At 41.1% G+C, this 21,320-nt stretch overlaps 1 protein-coding gene across 1 annotated transcript in view; it reads left to right on the top strand.

Annotated features, from left to right (window-relative positions):
• USP24 (ubiquitin specific peptidase 24) overlaps window positions 1-21,320 on the top strand; it is a 132,950-nt gene that overhangs the window by 36,747 nt on the left and 74,883 nt on the right. Inside the window, exons 8-18 of the mRNA XM_034641292.1 lie at window positions 4,808-4,843; window positions 5,203-5,268; window positions 8,993-9,058; window positions 11,834-11,908; window positions 12,462-12,620; window positions 13,742-13,856; window positions 14,050-14,153; window positions 16,241-16,348; window positions 16,525-16,620; window positions 16,713-16,874; window positions 17,058-17,102. Coding sequence (XP_034497183.1) covers window positions 4,808-4,843; window positions 5,203-5,268; window positions 8,993-9,058; window positions 11,834-11,908; window positions 12,462-12,620; window positions 13,742-13,856; window positions 14,050-14,153; window positions 16,241-16,348; window positions 16,525-16,620; window positions 16,713-16,874; window positions 17,058-17,102 — 1,032 coding nt within the window. The remainder of the gene's footprint in view (window positions 1-4,807; window positions 4,844-5,202; window positions 5,269-8,992; window positions 9,059-11,833; window positions 11,909-12,461; window positions 12,621-13,741; window positions 13,857-14,049; window positions 14,154-16,240; window positions 16,349-16,524; window positions 16,621-16,712; window positions 16,875-17,057; window positions 17,103-21,320) is intronic.

The raw sequence follows: 21,320 nt of genomic DNA, 5'->3' as shown, positions 1-21,320 counted from the left end.
CAATAACATCATACCCACAAGGAGTACATAATGTAAACAGTCTGTTGATAGAACTCTGGTTTTAGGGAAACCGTTGAAAGGAGTCAATCGAGTACGTAGAAAAACTTGTCCATTGCTTTAGTCAAAGTAGAAGTTTAGTTCAGCAGTCATATAAAGAGTAATAAGCCGTGGCTCCTAACTTACAGCTAGCGGAGGAAATGTGAAAACAAAAGCTAAGGTACCATAAGCAGTACATGCAGCCGTAGTAATGTGGACCGCGGGAGGGCGTGGCCAGTGCTGTCCGGGAGGGTCAGGCAGTCCTCCAGAGACAAGGGGATGAGGGCCAAGGGGAAAGGTCAGTGAGTAGACACTGTGGCATTTGATCTCCACAACAACTGAGTGAGTGAAGTACTATTTTTGACCCCATTTCATGGACGAGAAACTGAGGCACACAGAAGTTGAGTCCTTGCCTGAGTCCACAGACCTAGTCACGGGAAGAACCCACGTAACCCAACCTTGTTGTCTGCGTCTGTAACTACATCCAGTCTTGCCTCCCAAAATATTAAAACCTCGCCTTCAGTTTTGTTGTGAAGGTTGGATGACAACTGTATACAGAAACACTAACGCCAGGGGTTCACTATTATAAGTACTCTGCGCATGTTCCTTCTCTTCCCCTCAGTCTCCACACGTGACATCCAGGACCAGAAAGGGTCAGTCTGTGTATTTCCTCTCAGGACTGCACAGGATTTCTCCCTCCTGCAGAGCCCCGAGATCATCCTCTTTCTTCTTGCCTTCTCAAGCATTTTCCTCCTTGGGTTTTCTGTCCTTTGGTATCCTCGGTCTTTTCCTCTCTGTCGGAGCATTCCTGTTGTGTACATCGTGCACTAGTCTTGCCCATCTTTAAAAATTCTGCCTTTGATCCCACATCCCTGTCTAGCTTCATCATGGTTCTCTGCCCCTCCACACCACTACCAGAGAAGATTCTGTGTTCTCCCCTCCCACTTATTCTTTTACTAGTTACCCTAGAACTGTAACTTAAGTGAAGGAAATCAGAATTTCAGAATATCTTTATCGTCTTCTGAGCAGCACATAAAGACCTTGGAATGTTTTGTGTGCCCAGTCCCCGCCTGACTTGTTTACTCTTGTCCCCTTTCTTTATCGTGCAGTGTCTTAGTCCTCTCTGTCTTGCTTGACCCTCAAACAGATACCATCATTGTTCTCTTATATGGCGTTTTGACCTAGCCGTATGTATGTACTGTCTCACTGACTACCATACCTTCTGTATCGCTTCCACTGGGGTCATTTTTCTTCTTTCTGGAGTGCATCCTCAAAAGGGTCCTTTAGTAAGGGCCCATTGGTGGTCAAGTCTTTGTTTTTGATGGCCTGAACTTTATTTCCCATGCCTCAGAGAGTATTGCCTCTGGGCTTTAAATTCTAGATTGACTGTTAAACTTTCAGAATGTCAAAGATACTATGTCACTGTCTTCTGGATTTGATTATTGCTGTCGAGAAGTTGGTGGTTGGTCTGACTATTGTTGCTTTTGTAAGAAGTCTGTCCCTTCTCCACGGCTGTTCTTGGCAATCTCCTCTTTCTCTCTGATGTTTGGCAGTTTGACTCCTGTGACTATGGTATTCATTTTATTTATTTTGCTTCAGATTCATTGGGCTTTTAAATCTAAGGATTAATATCTTGTATCAATTCTGGAAACTTCTCAGCCACTGTCTTGCCTCTTCCCCACTAATCAGTCTTTCTTCTTCAGAACTTCAGGTGGATACATGTTAAACCTTTGTGTCTGTCCTCTGTGTCCCTTAACCTCTCATTTTCCCATCTTCCTATGTCCTTGTGCTGCAAGTTCTGATCATTTCTTCAGATCCGGGGTTTAGTTCACTAATTGTGGTTCTGCTCATTATCAGGTTTGCTGTCTAACCTGTTCGTTTAGTCTTCAATTTCAGTGACTTTTCTTCAATTATATAAATTCTATTTGGTTCTCGTTGGACTTTGTTTACTCATTTTTATTATCTCACATTCCTGCCTCGTGTTTTCATTCTCCTGTGTGTTTGTGTTCTGTGTCTGATATCTGCAGGTTTGATTCTGTTGGCTTTTACTAACTTCAGCTTGTTTTGTGTCTGTATGTGTATATACCATAATATATGTTACCATAGTATATATATTACCATAGTATATATATATTACTAACTTCAACTTGTTTTATGTCTGTATGTGTATATACCATTATATTTATATATATATATATTTTTTTTTATTTGTTTCTCTGTGAAGTCGTATTTCTTGAAAATTAATCTGGGAGGATTGTTTGAAGCCTGGATTGAAAGTTTCTTCCTTCAAAGAGGGTTTACCTTTACTTCTTCCAGGTGTCTGGGAGCACTTCAGTCTGGGAACACTTTAGAATAAATTCTCAGCTTAAGGTATTTCAAACCATCAAGTCAGTGTGAATTTTTTTTTAAAGATATAAATAAGTATATCTTATTCTAGAGACAGAGAGAGTGTGAGCAGGGGCAGGGGGAGAGGGAGAGAGAGAATCTCAAGCAGACGCCACGCGGAGCACAGAACCTGACCCGGGGCTCCATCTCACCACCCTGAGATCATGACCTGAGCCGAAACCAAGAGTCGGCCGGCCAACCTTCTGAGCCACCCAACGCCCCAAAGTTAGTATGAATTTGAGAAGCGAAGCCGTGTGAGGCTAGTCTATGTTTACAGACTCTTGGAGAGTTTTTTACTCCCCTCCATCCAGGATCAGAGTCAAGGTAGGCAGGCTTCCCTGTTCTCCCTTTCTTGCAGGCAAGTTCTTTCAGTTCACCTTACACTGAGATGGCAGCCCTTTGAGTGCCAGCTTTATGTGACTCTCTCCTCTTATCTCCCAGCCCTGCCTTGGCTGTGAAAATGGAGGCCACAGCCTGCACCCTGAAGGCTGGCCTCAGAATCTGTTTACCTCACACGATTTCTGCTTTCTCTTTGTTTTCAGCTTCTGAGCACTTTGTGCCAACTCAACTGTGTGTTTTAAAAAATTTTTTTTAAAGTTTTTGTCTGGTGGTGGTAGCGCTCTTCAGTTAGAGAGGTGTTTAGGGTAACGAGACCGAAGTCTCCGTGACCTCTTTTCTCTAACATTCTGCTGAAAGCACTCTCGGAGGCACCAACAGCCTCCATGTTCCCAGAGCCACAGGAAATGTCTCTTGGCCCTATCAACAGTGGCAGTCACTGTCAGTTCCTGCCTCCCCAAAATCAGTCCTCTGTAGTCTCTTGCTTCTTCACCTACTCTGTAAATCATCGCATTGCCCTCCTTGATTCCTTCACCTCCATTCAGCTTTGACCCAGAGCCACCTTCTCTTTGTTCATTATGCTTTCCCTAAGAACTGTCTTCCATTCTCCTGGATGTAAATGCCATCTTTGTGCTCATGGCCCTTCAGATTCTATCTCTGTGGCCCAAACCTCTTCTCTGAGCACACCAGACTTGAAGGGCCAGCTGTTTTCCTCTTGGTCACTACACAGATGTCTCAAACTTAGTGTGCCTGAAATGGATCTTCCTTCTGTCTCCCCAGCCTTCCTTCTTCTCCCCATCAGTAAACAGCATCCCCAACTACGTAGGTGCTCAAGCCAGAAGCATAGGCGTCCACCACGATTCATCCCTTATGACCCACCTCCAACCATAAACACGTCCTTGGAGTTCATCTCAAAGGTGTTCAGTTCTCTCTGTCTCTGCTGCTGCCACCCTGCCCATGACACTGTCACGTCTTACCTGGTTACTGCACTTGTCTTCCAACTGCCGTCTCTCCCTTCCACTTGCCTTCGTCCATTTTGTTCCATCCTCCAGACAACTGCGAGACTGGTCATCTTATAAAACGTGTCACTTTCTGGTTTAAACGCTTTTGTTGCTTTCCTTCCAATCCCAGTCTACACGTTTCCGCAGGATCTGGGCTTTGCCTCTCTCGACAGCTCCACTCATGCTGCTCTCCCCAGCTCACTCTGTCCCAGCTGGGAGAGTCCCTCCCAGTTCCTCTTCATGGCCTTCCCCAAATGGGACCTTTTCCATTTCGGCCTCTCTGCCTGTACTCTTTGAATGGCTAAATCGCTGTCATTCTGTAGGATCCAGCTCGAAGACCACTTCGGAGAGGGTTTCCGTGACCACCACTCTAGGCAGAGTAGGCTCCTTCCGTTTCTCATTTGAGGACCTTTATGTGGTTTTTCCTTTTGTGGGATTGAGCCTAGACTGAATTAGGTTTTAGGTATGTGTTGGTTTACTTGCTTTTGTGGACGCTGCTACAGTATGAGCTCCATGAAAGCGGGGACCACATCTTTTCATAGTCACTGCTCCCCCACAATGGTATTCAGCCCCCGGATCAGTGAATTGCTTAGAAAAGGAAAGCAGGGAGGGAAAGCAGAGAAAAGAAAGTGCGTGCTCCAGGGCACCAATTAGTGGGACAGCTGGGACTGAAACTTAGCCTCTTTATTCGGGATCTGCTACTCCTTAGATTAGGAATTCCTGATTTCTAAAATGTAATTTTCTTAGAGAATTTAACTCAAGTTATCCTGCACCTTGGAGAGCTTGAGCCCCTGCTCTCAGCCACGCAGAAATGCACAGACGCGCTACGCTGTAGCGGTGCCATCCCAGCACGGACGCACAGCCTCCGGAAATCGTGTACAGTGATGGCCCAGACTCACGTGGAGCAACGTGTAGAAAAGCCTTTTGAAATATTTTTCAAATCTTCATATTTTTTTTCCTCCAACTTTTGACTGAAGTTAAAAGAAATACAAGAATCAATGGGGAAGTTCTCGTCTTGCCATCTCAATTTCTGTTTTCTTTTCTCACAGGAGCCTCATGGATGGGTTGTGGATTTGGTAAATAAGGTAAACAACTTTTATTAATACGGTCATGTTTTCCTTCCTCTAATGAGACTGCCTAGAGCTTGGTATTTTCAGTAAATGAGAGCTCAGAGAGAGTCATAAGAATTTTTCTCCTAAGGAGGTAGATTCTGTCGTTGCTCCTCTTTTTCACGCGTGCTGTTCATACAGATGAACCTTGGCGTTCGGGCTTGGCACGCCTCCTGCAGAGTATCACAGGAACGTTAGATGATCTTTGGGACGGGACTCTCAAGATCAGTATTACATAGACCATGTTGATAGGGTAGAATGGTAGTCTTCGTTTTTTGCTTAAATTATTAAGGTACAGCATTTTAAAAATAATTTGTGCCCTTTTTTCCCCTCAGTTTGGAGAATTAGGTGGGTTTGCAGCAATCCAAGCCAAGCTTCATTCAGAAGATATAGAACTTGGGGTAAGTTAAATCACTAAATATGCCCAAAGTGGAAGTTCACTTTATTCGGGCTGGTACGTAACCCAAGGGACACAGTCATGACACAGGAAGGGAAACGTTACCATGTGAGTTATCCCTGCGGGAGCACCTCCCATGGTTCTGGTAACCAAAGGAATACTTGCTCCTAATCATAACCCAGTTTCAGTGAAGGGTGTTTGCTCTTTTTTACTTCACTTCCCTTTGCCTGTGATATTTGTCTCTTAATTTGTGAGGGTTATATGAAATTACCTTGCTTTTTAAGGACAGTTGCTGTCTGTGGCAAGTGCATGTGTACGTAACAATGTCGTGATTCACATGACAATGTGGTTCCTAGTCCCAGGCACAAATAAAGTATTTCATTTGAAGGTTGTTAGCTTTTTGGTGTTACAGCGATGGATAGTTAACAAAGGGCTATAACAAGAGCTGATTAGACTCTTCCCTCAGGCACAATACCATTCTCTTTTATGACTTCATTTTCTCAAAAAAGTTTCACCTTGTGGTAAGGGGGAATAACTTACTCTTTAATTTTTCGCGGAGTGCTGACCTGTTTGTAACTCAGAGCACTTTATTCTGTTTTCTAGTTACTTGCTCAGCCAGCTACTCATTATGTACTTGCCGTGTATAAGGCACACCGCTACTACGGTGGTGTGATCAGAACAGAAGGTAGTACGTTGCCCCGAAGTGATGCAGTATTGTGCGTAGAACAGCAGTTATTCCTGAGGAACCGTGGCTAATCAGCTGACTCCCCCGGTCCATCTTTGGGTGAGGACGGTAATAACATCGAGGAGAGAGCCTCACCCTTTCTTGCCACCGTTCATGGTGAAAGATCAGGTGCCTGCCGGTTCATAAATACTGCTGCTAACACTGACTGGGCAGTGGCTTCTACCTTCCCTGACGTGAGCTAGGTTGTTAGGCTGTCGTTTGGATCCCCGTTGAATGGATTGAGCATATTAGAAGTGACTGTTGACCGGGAAAATAACGAGTAGTGAAATAAGAAACAAAGCTTTTAAAACAAAAATCTATTTGGATATAGGGTTTTATCCACTTTATTATTTCTCAAGAACTGGCTGTATAGGTCATTGGTCATATCAGAAATTAGCTTCATTTTTTTTTTTTTAATTTTAAAACACTCACTAGTTTCTGGCCGAGTTAATTTATTTAAAAAAAAAAAATACAGGGGCGCCTGGGTGGCACAGCGGTTGAGCGTCTGCCTTCGGCTCAGGGCGTGTTCCCAGCGTTATGGGATCGAGCCCCACATCAGGCTCCTCCACTATGAGCCTGCTTCTTCCTCTTGCACTCCCCCCTGCTTGTGTTCCCTCTCTCACTGGCTGTCTCTATCTCTGTCGAATAAATAAATAAAATCTTAAAAAAAAAAATACAGAGCATCCCAACTTTCTCGCTTACTTGGAAGAAAATTGGCTAAGGGTAGATATATAGGAATCTGGCCTTACCCTCATTTTTATCAGATATCTTGAAGCTAAAGATTCCTCCAGGATTTTTGCCATTTTTCAGAACAACCGTGTTGTTGCTGCAGTCGATACATAATTATATTGTTTAGATTGTATTTGAGGAGATGATAAAATTCAGTCATAGGAGAAAGAGATTTCCAAAGATTGAGACTCTAATTTTAGCAAACAAGTATGATTAAAATTTCACAATAAAGGCCTGCTTTCTGACCAGTTAAGGAGGTGGTTATGTCCTAGAATAAATTCAGGCCACCGAGTACAAGTAAATGCATTCATTTTACATTTACGTTTATATCTACGTAGTTTTGAATTTGAAAAATACTGGGGAAAAACGTCATTCACAATTCATCAGTGAAAAATACCTGTACAAAGTACGGAATGAAAGTTGCCTGTCCCCCACACCCACGCACATATACCTACCTCCTAGGTAATAGCTACCCATTTAATGCATAGCTTTTCTGACTTTTGCCTAAATTTATGTAAAATATACCTGTGCATGTTCTTTCCCTCTTTTTCTTTCTCTCTTTAAAACTGAATTATAATCAAGCTATACGTAGTAGCATATTTTCATTTAACAATCTATCATGGACATCTTTCCAGGTCAGCACTGTCATCGTTTTTAATGGCTCTCATCTGTTCCTACACCTGTTCTACCCTGATGCTGTCATTTATTAATGGGCATTGGATTATTTCTAAGTTTTTGCTCTTCAGAGAGCTTCCCGTATAGATTTGTCTTTATGTGCATATGCTACCATTTCTGAAGGACATATTCCTAGAAAATGGGATTTCTGGGTTAAAGACTATGTACATTTTTAAATTAGAATCAGTAGTATTAAATCTCTTTCCAAAAAGCTTGTTCCAGTCTGTACTCCTATAAACTCCTTTCCTGTTTCTCTTGTTAGTACTGAATATTTTCCACCTTTAATTTTTTCATTATAATGGACAAAAGTAGCATTTTATTGTTTAATTTGAAATACTCTGACTTCCTGTGAATTTGAGCATTTCATCATGTGATTATTGGCTATTTGCATTTCTTCGTAAATTGATCTAGTTTTTTAAGTTATTTTGGGGTTGTCTTACTAATTTTCAGGATTTCTTTTTATGTTCAGCATATCAGTGCCCTGTCTACTTTTATGTATGTGTGAATTTTTTCTTCCAGTCTTTTGCTTCTTAATTTTATTGATAGTGTCTTTTGCTGTACAGAAGCTTCCACATTTTATGTATATGATTTTTTTCCTTAATAGCTTAAAAGTTTCCTAACTTGCTTAGGGAATGTTCTCCCATCTCAAAGTTATAAAAATACTCGTTTCATTTTATACTTTTGCAGTCTTATTTTTTATACCTAGTTCTTGAATTCATTTAGAATTTCTTTTTATATATTATGTAAGATAGAGCTCCAATTTCATTTTCTTCCAAATAGATAACTAATTGTTACAAGATTCTGTAATGACTAATCCCTGTTTTCCTCTACTATTTTGATGTGTTGGCTCTATCGCATGTCAAAGCCCCACGTGTGTATGGGTGTGTTCCTGGACTTCTGTTCCAGTTTTTTATTCGTCTGTTCATTCTTTGCCCATCTGTATACTCTTGCTCTCCTGTTTGCATCTTTGGTAGCTCCAGTCTGCCCAACATCATTCTTCTCTCAGATTCTCTTGATCATTCTCATAGTTTGAGTCTTTGAATGTAGTCAACATGTCAGGTAGTCCTGCAGAAAATCCCACTGAGATCATGTTTGGAATTGTGTTAAATTTATAGGTCAGTGTATGGAAAATTGCAGTACTGGTCTTTTCCATTTCAAGAACATGGTATCTCCTTGTTTATTTGGGCGTTGTTTTATGTATTTTAGTAAAGGTTTATAATTTTCTTCATGGAAGTTTTTGATATTTTTTGTTGAAGGCACATTTCACCCCTTCACACCTTCACCAACTCTTCTCTCCTTTTTCAAATAAAAGTTTTTAGTATTCTGTGATAGGAACTTCAATAATCTTTCATCCAGTCCTCCAAAGTTTTATTGGCATATTATGATTTAAATTACATTAAATTTCTATACCAGTTTAAATAGATTGACACCTTGATATCAGTTCTTCCTGTCCAGGAAAATGGTTTGTCCATGTCTTCATTCATGACTTGATCAAGTCACCATTTCAAATTGTCTCTGATACATTAAAAGGGGCTGTTAAATGCTGAAAGGAAACAACCCTCTCGCATTGATGTCTAACCTGCACTGTCCTTGTTTTCAGGCAGTCTCAGCATTGGTGCAGCCCTTAGGGGTGTGTGCAGAGTACCTCAATTCCTCGGTGGTTCAGGTAAGATGAGGCCACTTTACATTTACACAGAAGGTGACCTAAGACACACCAACAGTCATCATTATCTTTTTATTGGATTGTTCAGAATTGTGCCTAATCTGAAGTAACTTCTTTTTTTGAGATTAGCTATTTTTTGAGTAAAAATATTATCAGAAGATAACTACAAAATGATTAATAATTTAAGGTATAGGAGACCTCTGATATTTAAGAAGATTCTTTACCTTTTTAGCTTATTCTTCTATCAAATATATACAGTTACATGTATTTTTGTTTCCTTATCTATAAAGTAGCCAGCATATATCCCAGCCCCCTTCACAAGATTGTTTAAGGATGCAGTGCCATTATGTATTAAATGAGAGCAGTGTTGAGCAACCCACTGGGCTTGCTCACTAGCTAAGTGAATAGCAGCCTCACAGCACATCTTGTTTGATTTCCTGCCGCTGCAGGTCTGCAGGTCGTAAGTCAGCAGGTCATCTCGTAGTCGAAGCTGGTTGTATCCATTTTCTAATGCTTAAGGCCTATTGTATGTTCTTTTTCCTTTCCGTTGCAATTAACAAGTTTTACTGAATGAAGTGTCACTTTGAAATACCTTCATTTTTTATTTTCTTTGTAAGTAGGTCTGTGAAACCTGTAACTTTCACAGAGATTTTTTTAAGTCACTATAAATGGCTTTGAAAGCATCGTGTCCTTTGGGAGCAATGTGTTTGTATGCGCTGTTCCTTCTTGTTAATATCTCATTTATTTAGGGCCATTTTAACAAGGGAGATAGGATTTGTTTTAGTATGTTCTAGAAATTTCTACCAATTAATTTCTAAGTGTATGCTTTCTTTAAATGTCAAAGTAATCCTGCATGATTTTTAAATGAAATCAGATGGCTGTTTATGTATTTCTTCATTCTGTATAGTAAGTTCTTTAGAAACATTTAGTGTCCTTTCAGCTTATTAAACATATAATCATTAGTTTTGTAGTTGAAACACTAAGATGTAAGAGGCAAATCATTTGACTTTTTAATAATTTAATAATTAATAATTTAATACTTGGCTTTTTAATAATCAGAGCCAGGATTGGATTTTTAAATGCTTTTTACCCGTGCATTGCTCTGTTGGAAAGAGATTTAGCATAAATATTCCAGCTACTAATGAATATTAAATTATTCAGAAATTCTAGATTTGATAGAATTTTTAGAATTTTATATTGTTATAAAAAGAGTAAAAAAGTATTGAATTTCCAACTGTAGCATATTGAACTTTATTTTAATTATTCCAAACTATCCAACCTTACATTTATTCAGCGATCTATTCATGCCATGAACTTTTTCTCATACCATATTCACATCCTATTACTTGACAAACCAACAATTGTCTCTACTACTCGCTACTTCTGTGACTTTGGAAGACATATGTTACGTCTGTGGCTTGGGCTCCTTGTCTGTAAAATGATCATGCTGTCTCAGTCATGGGGAAGTAAGCAGGGCCGGTGCTGCTGACGAGAACAGTGTGCTTGCCTCTTATCCTAACAGCCCCCAGTCCTCACTGTACAAGGGGCATGAGTAGAAAGGAAGAGATTCTATTTGGATAATTGTCCGATGTCATTTTAATTCATTGCTAATGTCTTCATGGCTTTGACAGCTAAATACTGTCTATCTTCTCTTGTCACTAGATTAGTTTTAAAAATTATTTTACTTAGATGGAGATGAGCATTTAGACCTAGATAATTTCCTACTTCTCACGTAATATTTAGTTACTTAATGATGGAGCATCGTGTTGTAGGAGTCTCCTCTGTAGGCCTCATTCGTATCAGCACACAAAAATAGTGCATATTGCAGCACATTTTTTGTGTTCCGTGCTTATATTAATTCGTTAAAATCAAATGCAAAATATTTACTGTATTACAAAAATAATACCTACTCATGCTTCATGTTTTAGTTTATGTGTCTTTGGTTGCTTTTTAAAAAGACCCTTATAAGGGATGCCTGGGTGGCTCAGTCAGTTAAGTGTGCCTTTGGCTCAGGTCATGATCCCAGGGCCCTGGGGTCGAGTCCCACATTGGGCCCCTTGCTCAGCAGAGAGCCTGCTTCTCCCTCTGCCTGCTGCTTCCCCTGCTTATGCTCTTGCTCTTTCTCTCTCTCTGACAAATAAAATCCTAAGTGGGGGGCAGAAAAAGACCCTTACAATCACTGAATTCTGGGGCACTTGGGTGTCTCAGTGGGTTGAGCATCTGCCTTTGGTTCAAGTCATGATCCTGGGGTCCTGGGTTCGAGGCTTGTGTCAGGCTCCCTGCTCAGTGGGCAGCCTGCATTTCCCTCTCCCTCTGCCGCTGCAATGCTTGTGCTCATTCTCTCTCTCTCAAGTATATTAAATAAATAAAACTAAAAAAAAAAAAAAAAGAATCCCTGAATTCTACTCTTGAAACCAATATTGCACTGTATGTTAACTAACTAGAATTTAAATAAAAATTTGAAGGAAAAAAAAGAAACATCAAACATCTATTGGCAAAAATAAATAAATAAATAAAACATATTTTAAAAAAATAAGAGGACCCTTCGAAGATAGCGGTGACAGGGACTGCACCCACATGGTATTGAAGGAGCTGGGGCATGGAGTCCCTTGCGGGCCTACTTGGGATGGTAGTAGCAAATTATGGCAGCTCATACTTGAATTGACATCTTTGCATTGCACTTTCTCCTTTGTGAAATGTGAATGAAGAGGTGTCTCCTCTCTAGTTCCTGGAGCAGAATCAGGAGTCTTTATTAAGTGCAGCCCTTTTGTTCTGCAGCCAATGCTAGACCCGGTCATCCTTACTACGATCCAGGATGTGCGGAGTGTGGAGGAGAAGGACCTCAAAGACAAGGTATATCCTGTCTCCAGCCAGATGGGCCCCAGTGCCTGTTTGTCCTTGGAAGCACAGCCAGGACCTGGGGCAGGGTTCACACACCATGATTCTTTGGATTCTGGTCACATACAACTCACGTCATATTAATTATACATTTTCTAACCAAAAAGTGAAGCACCAGTTTGGCATTAAATCTTATCAATAGAGTGAATTTAGTGTTCTTAGTGATACCATTCAGAATTTTACTAACATGTTCATTTATATAGTATTATAATTGGTGTAGCATTGAAGACGTTTTAAAATAATTTGATACTACAAGCTTATACAAAGTTGTTTAAAGCAATTTTAACATTTAACATGATTTTATTTTGTTGACTTTGAAATTCTCACAGGACCCTTCCCTTTGCTCACCTGTGTGCTTTTGTTTAATAGCGAACTAGTTAATTGACCATATGGAGTATCAGATACACCGAACCATTGCTGTTGAAAATGTCCTGTATTCCTGTATTATAAGATTTGGGATCAAAATGTTTTCATGACTCCTTTTTTGTTTGTGTGCTTTTAATAAAAGAGGTTGGTTAGCATCCCTGAGCTCTTGTCTGCCATCAAGTTACTCTGCATGCGTTTCCAGCCGGATCTGGTGACCGTGGTGGATGACCTTCGATTAGACATCCTGCTGCGCATGCTAAAATCACCACATTTTAGCGCTAAAATGAATTCCCTCAAAGAAGTAAGTTTTGTATTTGCTTCCAGAAGACTTAAAGCACAGACTCTTTAAGCTCTGCCAAAACCTGTGGTCATTAATATAAAACTGTTGGGAAATGAAGAAGAATGGTTTCTTGTAATCATACAAAAACGATTATATATAAAGTGGTATATAGGATTATAATTGTTAATGTGATCTTTCTATATGTGTTACATTTAAAATTCATTCTGAAGTAGCTGAAATAGTGTTTTTGTGAAATATCCTGGAACATAATTCCTTGGAATAGACCATTTGAGATTTACTTTTTACCCTAGGGGTACACTTCCTTTTGTTACATTTCAGATAGGTGTTTCCTTAAACAAATGTTCTAACTGGGGTTGGGACAAAAACAAAAAGACTACAACTGCGACAATCTAAGCAAAATGCTGGAAGTATTTTCCTATAGCTTCCCAAACTTCATCTGAACATAGTTGGTTCTGGTGAGTATAGGTGGAGACAGTATAGCTCAGTCTTAACTCCAGTTGTTTTTCCTGGAGTTCTGTATTAATTAGGAGGATTCTTTGCTGCAAGTGGAATAAACTCACTGTGAACGATCTGGGACCAAAAGAGGAATTAGCTGGAGGAAGGCTGGGCTGTTTCACATGAATGAAGTATTGACTAGCCAGACCCTGTAAGGGCAGCAGGAACAACTAGAATTTGAGACCTGACCACTGCCAGGACTCTGTCCAAGTCTTGTCCCTGCTTTTTGAGCGTGTTGGTTTTGCTTTCTCTCTTCCTATAGAGTGACATCTTTCATGGGGTAGACATCATGGCCGTAGGTAGTCCCATTACCAGGGAGGGACTGACACTTTCTCTCTGGTCCCAAGTATAGAATTTGGAGGATGTGCACTGGTAGAAGTTTGGGTCAGATGCTCTTCCCCAAGCCATCCGGGGAGTGCCATTCTTGGCTCCATGTTCTTTTTAAAGAGACATCAGGAATAAGTAGTCTATTAACTTATTATAGTGACTGGCTGTCAGTACATTTTGGCTAGTTATCAGACTACACTATAACAGTGTGAAAGTCACAGGCTATACATCCATATATATGTAGGTTTTGATTATGCATGTTTGCACTAGAGTCATTCACAATAATCCTGTCTTTTTAGGTAACCAAACTAATAGAAGATAGCACTTTATCCAAATCTGTGAAGAATGCTATAGATACAGACAGATTGTTAGATTGGCTGGTTGAAAACTCAGTTCTCTCAATTGCATTGGAAGGTAAGTTGTTTTAAAAATATTTTTTTTTCCTGATATAAATAACGTATTTTTGTACTGAAGGTATGAAAATGTTGCTTTGACTGTATTAGCCTTTAAATGTAGCAAATTAATATTGCTTTGAATTAATAGAATCATATTTAGAAAGTCAAGTGTTCACTGTATCTGTCTGCCTGTTGGGTGTCTCTTTTCTTAGGCAACATAGACCAAGCCCAATACTGTGATCGTATAAAGGGGATTATTGAACTCTTGGGCAGTAAATTGTCTTTAGATGAGCTCACTAAAATTTGGAAGATACAGGTAAGTTGATCAGAATTATTTTTGCCTTTTTCCAACATATCTGTCAGGAGAGGGAAGAGGGTGGTGAACGAGCAGGGACATGAGCTTCTGTCTTGCTTTAGCCACAGCAGCTCTATTCAGATGTGCTTTCCGGTTTGGGGCTTCTGTCAGTGTTGTGTATGTGAGAAAGGCTTGCACTACTCAGAAAGATGTGAAATGGCTGAGCCTGTCTAGTCTTCCCGTTTCTTGGTTAACGCAATGAAAAGCCGTCCTTCCTGCAGGCTCCCCAGCAGTTAGCGGCAGCACTAGAACAGTATGTCTCTCGTTTGTCAATCTCATGTTCTTTTCACTGTTTGCTTATCAGTTTTCGTGGATGAGTTTTTCCTGTTGGGTTGTTACATGAGGATGAGAGTCCTACTTACTGAGTTCCCAGACCACGTCTCACCAGGACTCCCCATGGCCACCACAGAATCAGCCATGCCCCTGCCTTTTCCTTCACTTTGTTACTAGTCCATTGGACTCGTCCCCTCCCCCCCTTTCTTGGCACCCTCTTTGAGTCTCCTTTACTAACTTGTTTATTCTCTTCTTTGTAAGTACTAGTTTCTTTCACACCTTTGCTTAGGTTACAGTCTAACCTCCCATGGGGCGGTTTCCTCCCTCCTGGGGCTTTGAGTGCATTTGGATGCTGCTGACGCTTGGAACAATGTCCCCAATTCAGACCTCTTCTTGGCACTCAAGTGCTGCGTACCTAGATGCATAACTATTGCGCCTTCGTGCATGCCATTAAATTCAGTATGTCAGCACCTAGTCATCTTCCAGGCTATTTCAGTAATGGTATTAGCCTTCGTCTAGCTGCTAAGCCAGAAAGAGGCCTGGAGCTCACCTTGACTATACCCTCTTAGTCACTGTATCACTCGGAACCTAATCAGGAAACAGAAGCTATAGTAGGTATTTCAAAGGGAATTGGATGCGGGGGCTTGTTTACAAAGGCCTTGCTGGGGAGGAAGAGCAAAAGAGAGAAGTAGGAATGCTGGAGGAACAGAATGGGGAGAGGAGCATCTGAAGTCCAAGGAAAGGAGGCTGCTTTGGGAGGTGCTTTCACGGCACATGCTGGGCGGCCACCAGGGCTTCTGGAATCCCTTGCCGCCACTGATGCCAGCACCTACATCACTCCCTGAGCATGAACCAGCACTTCTTTCTTCCGCTTCCCTTCTCACCGCCCAGCAGTGCCTCTCTTGGGCAGAATATCACGGGAGCGTAGCTAGGAGAGGAAATGGAATTCGCAGGCTCCCAGCCTAGCAGCAGTCAGGTGTAGGAGTGAAAGAAAACACTCATGGGTCCTATAAAATCTTGCTTCCCATGTCGACTGTAGTTGAATACTCTCGTGTAATGTTGTTTTGTGAGTGCGAGTTTTAAATCCACATAAGGTTGAAGATTAGAGGCCATGATGTATATATTGTATATCCCTAGTGCATTCAGTGAATATATGTATGTAGTAGATACTGAGCAGATTCTTGTAGAATTGAATCTAAAAAAAGTCTCTGCCTTTCAAGTCCTTCACATGGTGTGCAGTGAGGCATGATGGAGTCGTGTTTGAGGTTATAAAGTGAGTTTTGACCATAAGGTCGACCACAGGGCCTACATCACTGAGATTTACTGCCCATGGGATAAATTAATATGAATTGAAGTTATAAAATATCTAGGAGCAAAATAAAAAATGAGGTAGATGGTACTCTCAGCTGCGGCCCTCAAGCTCATTATAAAGTGCTGGAAGCAAATATGTTTGTTTTGTACTCAGTTTGAATCTTTATTAACCAGTTGAAAATATTTCGGTCTCCTCTTGAAATGCATATGTCAGGTTGAGAACTTTATTCTCATCTTTTTAAAGATTTAATGCTGCTAGAAATTTAACCAAGGCCAACTGACTTCCATTAACACTGGCTGCTTCCTGTAGTTTTGCCAATGTTACCGCGCAAGTGAATGCTGATCAGACTAGAGTCAGTTTATCTTGTTGCTGTTTTACTTTGGCTTCTATCAATGGCTGGGGGAAGCATGAGGGTCTTTCCAAGTTGCAGGACCTAACTTTCCCCCACCGTCTCCTTTTCCAGTCTGGACAATCATCTACTGTGATCGAGAACATCCATACTATTATTGCTGCGGCAGCTGTCAAATTTAATTCAGATCAGCTTAATCATTTGTTTGTTCTCATTCAGAAGGTACGTATCCAGTCAACTGCACTTGCTTCTAAGTTTTTCTAAAAGAGGCTCATTTTGAGGTCTCGCCCTCAAGTAACACTTCTTACTTTTTTAAACCATTTTAGCTCCAGTGCAAACTTTCGGCATATTTTGCCCTTTTGATAAAATTGGATTGTCTTGTCTTTTCTGTTCCCCAGAGCTGGGAGACTGAAAGCGATCGAGTAAGACAGAAGCTGTTGAGTCTGATTGGACGAATAGGCCGGGAAGCTCGCTTTGAGACCACTTCTGGAAAGGCAGGAGAATCAAATTAATCTTTCCAGCTGCAGATGCTGAATGTGGTCTGACTGGCGTATGGGCCGGCTCATCTTGTGTGGCATTATTGCAGGTGTTAGATGTACTTTGGGAACTGGCGCATCTTCCGACCCTGCCCAGTAGCCTGATTCAGCAAGCCTTGGAGGAGCACCTGACAATCCTTAGTGACGCGTATGCCGTGAAAGAAGCAATCAAGAGGAGCTACATCATTAAGTGCATTGAAGATATTAAAAGGGTTGGTTTTATCTTTGGTCTAGTTTTTGTTGTCAGAGCAATGGTATTGTAATTGGAGCCAAATAATTTATGTAAATTAAATTAAATGTCCTACCTGGAAACTCTTGCCCTCGAGTCCAAGATTAGGAAATGATAGCTACTGCTTTTACCCTGTCACTTATATTTCTCTTAAAATTAATTTCAGCCTGGAGAATGGTCAGGTCTGGAAAAAAAGAAGGATGGATTCAAGGTAAGAATTTGCAGATGGAACCGCCTAAAAGGTATATTATTTTAATAATTTCTTTTAATAAGTGATATCATAATTTTAAGATAATAGTCTCTTTTGGTGTTTCTTTGAGTAATGTTCAGGTAGAAACTGCTGTTTAAATATTCACGAATCCAAGGTCACATTCACAGAGTAGTTTCATTATATTGTTGCCATAAAATTCTAAAGCTTTTAACTTAGTTTTTTCTTTTGTAAATGAAATGCAAATTCTGCACAACTTTAATAAGTACAGTGGATTCTGCATAAGGATCATGCCCGTTTTTCTGCCATGAGGGAGAGATGGAGGATCGCTCATAGAGTAAGAAGAGAAGGGAGAAAAGAGGTTCATGCAGGGCTGGCACGCAGTCATTTTTCAGGTGCCTGGTTCAGGGGTATCCATAAAGAAATTCCTTAGTGAGTCCTGCTGCTGGGGTCTGATGCTAGAAGGTGGGTCTTAGGTAGCGATGGCTGTGGGAGCCCCCCACCCCGGGGCTCTGGCCTCTAGGCTGCAGGGGACTTAGGACCACCCTTTGCAAGCGTGGTTAGCAGAGTAAGCAGTGAGGACTGTAGCTCTCCTGTCGCTCCAGTGCTTCAGCATCCAGCCCGTGCACAAGGGGCTGATCACGGGGCCACTCACTGGAGCGATGTCCCTTGTTGCCGCAGCCCTGACCAGAGCCGTGCACTCCTCCAGCAGAGGCCCTCAGGTGGCCCAGACCAAAGGGAGAGCCTTGTAGCGGGAGGGATTTCATCTTACTGTAACCTAAGAAGAGGTTTTGGTGAATAGCCAGGGGCTTAGTAATTTCATTGGCTAAACATTTTTCTTGGCTTTCATTGATAAGTATTTCTTGAAAGGATCTTGAATACTGCTATTCTCACTGGTGTATTCAGAGACTCTTAGCCCTTGTGAAGAGGCTGTGGTGATTCAGGAGGCTTTTATTAAGTTCTCTTTGGTCATCAGGTTTAGCTGGGGACAGGTGAGAACCCTGTGTTTTCTATTTCTGATGCTGAAATTTGATCAGGTGAATGTTCTACACAGAATCTAGCTTTAGAGATTTTCAAGAAGTCACTCGCAGGCTGGAGCTGGTGATGCTCAGGTTACGGGCAGTCATTCCTTTAATTCAACAGCATTGCTGTCATCCTCAGATACAGTTTGAATTTTTCCAGTTTTCTCAGCAGTTCGGGTGATTTATCGCAGGCTCTGTCTTGACACTTGGACCTCATCCAGAGTTATGTAAGGAGTTTAGATCCTTCAGTAGTGACAGCAAGAGGAAAGGGGTATCTATAGAAAAACAGTCTTTTCTTCTCAGTAACAGGTACATTTCTTTATAAATGTGAGGGGTCCACGCCAAAGAGACTGTTCCCTCCCTCCAGGGAAATGGCTTTTAAAAGCAGAAACCCCTTCCCACTGTCTGTCCCTTCCTTGTTGCGACTCAGGCTCAGCGTTCCTTAGCTCTCCCGGTCAGGTCAGCGGCATCCCTGCGTCTTTCCTGCCTCTCTGCAGTCACTTCATTCATGCCTGTTGTTTTGTGACGGAACTCAAAGAGCAGCAGGGCAATTTTTGCAGTTATTTTGTGAGACTTGAAAGGAGTACTCTTCCTTTTTTATCTCCCACTGCTCCCAGTACAGAAATTCTGATGGACCATTATTTCGTTCCAAATAACAATACCTTGCATTTACTTAGCACTTTCTAGTGAACTGAGTGCTCTCGCAGATACTCTCTGAAAGTACACAAGGCTGAGGGGGGCAGTGGGAAGATCAAAGCCCCCTGGATATGACTCCAGGCAGGGGGGTGAGTTATATACTGCCACTAAAGGTGTTTTTCTATGCTATGCCCTTTCCTGCCAGGCAGCAAGGTGGGCTGACTGGGGATTATGTCTCCCTGCCAGGCTACACAGAAACTAAGCAAAGGGTAAGACAAGATCACCCACCTCTTACTCCCCTCCCACCCTCAGCTACCTTTCTGTTCCCCCCAACTGATTCCCCTTCCCTCTGCTTTTGACACTCTTAAAATTCCCAAATTCCACTGTTGTGTTCAGAAATTCTGACCTTTATTTCTTAACTTTATTTCTGTAGATTCTGCCAGGATACCCTTGGCTCCCTTGGTCCTCTTTCCTTTGCTTCCTTTATACCTTCCACTGTTTACCCCCAACCCTCTCCCTCTTATTTCACTTCTTTTTTCCTTCAATTAAAAATTTTAAATGTACTCATCCAAAAAAAAAAATTTTTACTAAAAAACCAAAAAAGTCACTTTTACTCAAGTAGCAGTGTTTGCGTATTCCCTAAGTCATTCTCTTCAGGCTTCCCCTGGCACAGCGCCTGGCAGCTTCTGAGTAGGTGCCCATCCCTTCCTCTGATTCCTCCCCTTAACCCTGTTGAGGACACTAAAATCATTACTTAACCCAGAGTCGAGTGGCCTCTACTTGCTAAATGTGTAATTGAAAGCAAAAGTAGCAAGACGTCCTCAGTACAGTCTCACAGTGATGTGGTTAGCACAGGAGGAAATGCTTTTTTAAAAATGTCCTCCCGTGCAAAAATTGGTACTTTGAATCTAGATAAATGGCTAGGTCTGGAAAAATAAGACAGATGAAAAAGTGGGGATGTTCAACTTTGAGAAGAGAATTCAAGAAAGAATATGAACGTGTTCTTCAGACACTTAGAGTGTGATAGAGAAGTTTGATTCCATTGACTTTTTATGTCTCCCAAGAAGTCGCGGGAGGCATGTTTCAGTATGAGAGGGCAGTGCATTTTCTGTGAGAACAGTCTGCCGTCGAATGCACTGCCTCCTGAGTTCCTCATTGCAGGAGACACTAGGAGAAAAGTCATTTAACAAAAATGAGTGAGGATTTAGGCTTAGGTTTGCAGGCTGCACCAGCTGACCTCCGAGGCTTCATCTAACATTGAGTGTCTAATTTGGATGTACCGTTACCTCCCCCTTATGAAACCTCAGCTCCATTACCAGGCATTATCAAATATGCTCATTTTAATTGTTCACCATAGTCTCTTGCCCCTTTGGTAACTGGAGAAAAATAATTTAAATTTTTCTTGTAACTTAGCAACATAGTGTCATAGATATGATGAAATAAATAACATCTTTCCTGTTTGCTAAACTTTACAGAGATTATATCAGAAATACTTTTTAAATTTAGACTTTATATGATTTCCTTAATTTTATTGGATAGTGAGCGATTTTCAAAGGATGATTTTCTATGTTAAATAAAAATAATCTAGCTATAATTGATTTAGTCTGTCATAATGATGCTTTTTTAATATATCCAATTATTTGCTGAAGTGTTCATACTTATATCCTAGTGTTTATAATCGTTTTAGTAGATATCAGTTTGGACTTAAGCCCTTAGAGTTCTATTCTTCGTCATTTTGCAGCTTTTATATTTTAGCTGAAATATGTAGGTAGTCTTGCAAATAGTTGGCCTTTAATATATACCTTATTTCTCTAATTCTAAGATGCCCATGTTTGCAACCTGCATCACAGACCTAATAAGTTTGCAAAGAAGAAAAAAAGAAATCACACCTCTTACTTTTGCCCCCATTCATTGGTTTAAATTCCCACTCAGAGTTTGAATGGAAGCCCCCCTTTGACCAGTATGCAGAGCTCCACTGGCACAGTGCTTTTCATCATCTAGAGTAATGATTTTGACCACTGAAATCTCTAGGAGTGACTGGATAATTTTGAGGCATGTGAAAGTATACGGAATTTTGTGTCCTTGTCCTTTTTTTTATAAAACTCGAGCTGCTTTTTTCCCTTAATCGAGTTGCATTGTGTATACTACAGGATAAACGGCTTCTCTCAAATGATGGGTGCACCTTTGGCCAGAGACATTTGGTGCTGGGTGACAAGGCCCTTCCCAGGGTCTGAGTCTGTCACACCAGATTCTCCCAGCTGTGAGAAATGCTTGAGATGGAGACCACTGGCAGTTTTCTTTGCTTTTGAGTTGACAGACACAACAGGCTAGTCAGTGTTTTACCATAGTGCCATCTGTTTGATAAGAGTTTAAGTAACAGATCGCGATCTAAATAGAAGTTAAAAAGCCATCCTTGTTTGGTGCTCTGTAAATGAAGTCACAACTAAAACGACAGGTAGATGAACAAATACCTTTCCTGTGCAGCTAAAGGGTACACGTCCTCAGGTAAGGACAGCTGAATCCAGTTACTCCTACACCTAGTGGCTCCTGAGTTACTTTTGAC

Source organism: Ailuropoda melanoleuca, chromosome 2 (genome assembly GCF_002007445.2).
Source record: "Ailuropoda melanoleuca isolate Jingjing chromosome 2, ASM200744v2, whole genome shotgun sequence".
NCBI classification, from domain to species: Eukaryota; Metazoa; Chordata; class Mammalia; order Carnivora; family Ursidae; genus Ailuropoda; species Ailuropoda melanoleuca.
Note: the sequence above shows the minus strand (reverse complement) of the source record. Positions and strands in the feature narration are given on the sequence as shown.